At 43.9% G+C, this 3,476-nt stretch overlaps 1 protein-coding gene across 1 annotated transcript; it reads left to right on the top strand.

Annotated features, from left to right (window-relative positions):
- The first annotated feature begins 1,748 nt into the window (after window positions 1-1,748).
- Window positions 1,749-3,242, top strand: SST (somatostatin). The gene is made up of 2 exons (XM_010853921.1): window positions 1,749-2,032; window positions 2,874-3,242. Exons 1-2 carry the CDS (start codon window positions 1,895-1,897, stop codon window positions 3,084-3,086), a joined length of 351 nt encoding a protein of 116 aa, XP_010852223.1. The 5' UTR covers window positions 1,749-1,894; the 3' UTR covers window positions 3,087-3,242.
- Window positions 3,243-3,476: the final 234 nt, after the last annotated feature.

The raw sequence follows: 3,476 nt of genomic DNA, 5'->3' as shown, positions 1-3,476 counted from the left end.
TCCTGGAGTTTGCTCAAACTCATGTCCATTGAGTCAGTGATGCTAACCAATGATTTCATCCTCTGTGGCCCTCTTTTACTTTTACCTTCAATCTTTCCCAGCATCAGGGTCTTTTCCAATGAGTCAGCTCTTTGAATCAGGTAGCCAAAGTATTGGAGCTTCAGCTTCAGTATCAGTCCTTCCAATAAATATTCAGGGTTGTAAGAAGGCCAAAAACTGCATTCAAAAGCTTATCTCCTTTTGTGAGTGAGTTTTTAATGCCTCACTTGTGCGTGGACTTGTCTGGACTCACCAAGCCCTGGAAGCTTTGGCACTCCTTCTCTTAGCTTGCAGACACAAAAGGAAAAGCTGACAACTAATCAAGCCATTCGGTACACCTCCCAGTCCCTTCTGCCTCTTAACGCTGTCTTGGTCTAGTATAGAGAATACATATGTGATGCCTGGCTGGAGACAGGGTTAGTCATGTTCTCTGCTTCACTTGGTTTCTGGAGAATCAGTAATTTTTTTCAGCTTTTATGAGCTTGGAGCTTATAAACTGTAAGTCTCATAAGAGCCTGCAGGGTTCATCTGGCCCTTCCCTGATAAGGAATTATTTCATGGAGGAAAAAAAAAAAAAGGAAAAAAGCTGCCAGAACTCTGATCAGGATAGCAGACATCTAACCAGACCACAGCTAGAATTAGACCAGCATTTCTCAAACTTTCTTTTTATTTGTGAGAGGAGTGGGAGAGTACTGTCAATGCTGTTTTGCACAGAAACATACAATAATGGTCACACATGTTCAGGGGTTCCTGGACTTCTGTATGTCCAGACTGGGAGTCCCTGATCCAGAACTGCTACTGCTAGTCAGGAACCTATTAGGAAACTCAAAGTTGAGTGAAAAGAACCCTGGCCTTGAAGTGTGGAGGACTGGTCCTGGCCCCAGCTGTGCACTATGTGAGTCAGAGTAATTCATTGCCCATTTCTAGGCTCAATGACTCAAACTCCGGGGTTTAGTAGATGGTTTCTGAGATTTCTTTCTAGTTCCAAGTTTCAAGGACAAAAATTAAATTAATTTTTCTTTTTTTCCTTTAGCATTTTTTGCAGGGGAGGGTAACGGTGGAAAGGCAGGTAGACTAAAAGTGTTTCAGCTGCTGAGAAAGAGGGATGGTGGGTGAACTTAAGGTACTTTCTTCTCCATTATAAGAAGTGAAGTTCTTTCAGAGCCCCATGACTTCTTATCTACAAGACTTTTCACAGAGATAATGGAGAAAGATGATTCAATCTTTCTGAAATCCACATTCCATTTTCAAATCTGTTCTTAGAGGAATGCTCTGACATGCATTGTCACGAGGAATGCTCGTGACAGTCTCCACTTGTTACACTCTCATACTTTTGCATTTGCCTCTCCTAAAATGTTTGAGTATGATGCTGGATAGAGTAGTCTGGTATATTTATGGGCATGCAGCTAGGTGTGCTGGCTCATTTGCTTCTGCAGAGGCTGAGTGTTTGAGTGTGTGTCATTGAATGTGCACATGTATGAGTGAGACTATGGAATGTGTATGTGCATAGCACTGAGTGAATATAAAAAATTGTGTAGATGGAGTGACATATGTGGCATCGCGTGGGCCTGTGCATGTACAGGATTTATTTTTTTTTAATAAGCTACTTTTGATTGTGCAGCCTCCTCTCACTTCTGTGATTGATTTCACGAGGGTAATGGTGCGTAAAACCGCTGGTGAGATCTGGGGGCGCCTCCTCGTCTGACGTCAGAGAGAGAGTTTAAAAAGGGGGAGACGGAGGAGAGCACACAAGCTGCTTTAGGAGAGGCAAGGTTCGAGCCGTCGCTGCTGCCTGCGATCAGCTCCTAGAGTTTGACCAACTGCACTCTAGCTCGGCTTCGCCGCCGCCGCCGAGATGCTGTCCTGCCGCCTCCAGTGCGCGCTGGCCGCGCTCTCCATCGTCCTGGCTCTTGGCGGTGTCACCGGCGCGCCCTCGGATCCCCGGCTCCGTCAGTTTCTGCAGAAATCCCTGGCTGCTGCAGCTGGCAAGCAGGTAAGGAGACTCCCTTGACGTCTTCTTTCCCCTCACCCGAATCCCCTACCTTTCCCTCGCCTTGCCCCTGCTCCCTTGGGTGAATTTGAGGTGCTCCCACAGTGCCGGTGCCTTTTTGGGTCCCTTAGCCACCAAAGCTCTCGGGAAAACTTTCAAAGTCCAGAATACCTTTTTACCTTTTTTTTTTTTTCTTTCCCGATCAGCGCAGTAGGTCACAGTTCAGGTGAGTTCTGTGGCATTCAAGATAATTCCAAGACCTTGGTTAACTGAGCTCGAAGGGATAATGGCATCTCTCCCGGGTACTGACCGCGGGAGGTGCTGACCCAGGTGCTGAAAGCGCGGACCTCTGAAGCGGCTAGGCAGTACCTCCCTCCCATGCAGCGGGACTAGGGGCTAAAGGACACTGTACAGCCAGAACACAACATGTTTACGGTTGCGAAAGGTCTCATTCCCTAAAAGGTGGCTTAGTAAAAACGGTAAGAACAATTCTAGTTTGTAGCTCATGATGTGGACATTGAGCTAATCTATTGGCTTATGTTTCACCTTTGCAAAACTAACAATCTATTTCCTTCTTTGTGTGTGTTTTAAACCTACAGAAGCAGAAAACTTGCAGAAACATTTGAGTTTTTAAAGCTTCTTTGTGTAATTTTGTGGCTGTAGCAACAGCCCTTGTTTTTTTACATCCTTAACTGATTTTAAGTGTTACAAAAAGTCCACAGCTGGGAAAACTGGGGTTTGGTTGTGGTTAAACCTGTATTTCAAGCCAAGCTCTTCTGGTTTTTCTTCTTCACCATCCTCATTTTCATCCTCTTTCCTTCTGTCTTCCTTCCACCCCATGCAGGAACTGGCCAAGTACTTCTTGGCAGAGCTGCTGTCTGAACCCAACCAGACAGAGAATGATGCCCTGGAGCCTGAAGATTTGTCCCAGGCTGCTGAGCAGGATGAAATGAGGCTGGAGCTGCAGAGATCTGCTAACTCAAACCCGGCCATGGCACCCCGAGAACGCAAAGCTGGCTGCAAGAATTTCTTCTGGAAGACTTTCACATCCTGTTAACTTTATTAATGATTGTTGCCCATATAAGACCTCTGATTCCTCTTCTCCAAACCCCTTCTCACCTCCCTAATCCCTCCAATCCTCAATAAGACCCTCGTGTTAGAAATTGAAGACTGTAAATACAAAATAAAATTATGGTGAAATTATGAAAAATAAGATTTTGGTTTCTTATTGACTTAAATATTTCTGTTCAATGATATATGACTTAATTTGTGATTTCAGTCAAGTTATTTAATATACATGCTCCAAATCTCACAGATATAGTGTTTAAAATTCCCTGTGGTAATAAAGATTATGTTTTAGTTGGTAACTCTGATAATTTGGGTTATTTAAAACATAAATGATTTCAAATAATTTTATGAATTCTAATTTTAATCCAATGATAATTAT

The sequence above is a fragment of the Bison bison genome, unplaced genomic scaffold, assembly GCF_000754665.1.
Source record: "Bison bison bison isolate TAMUID 2011002044 unplaced genomic scaffold, Bison_UMD1.0 scf7180017864333, whole genome shotgun sequence".
NCBI classification, from domain to species: domain Eukaryota; kingdom Metazoa; phylum Chordata; class Mammalia; order Artiodactyla; family Bovidae; genus Bison; species Bison bison.
This window is presented reverse-complemented; position numbering and strand designations above follow the sequence as displayed.

Excerpts from the sequence above, each read along its gene's own strand:
- SST (XM_010853921.1), top strand. The coding sequence starts at position 1,895 with ATGCTGTCCTGCCGCCTCCAGTGCGCGCTGGCCGCGCTCTCCATCGTC. Across the intron at positions 2,033-2,873 it reads CTGCTGCAGCTGGCAAGCAG|GAACTGGCCAAGTACTTCTT; the intron begins GTAAGGAGACTC and ends CACCCCATGCAG.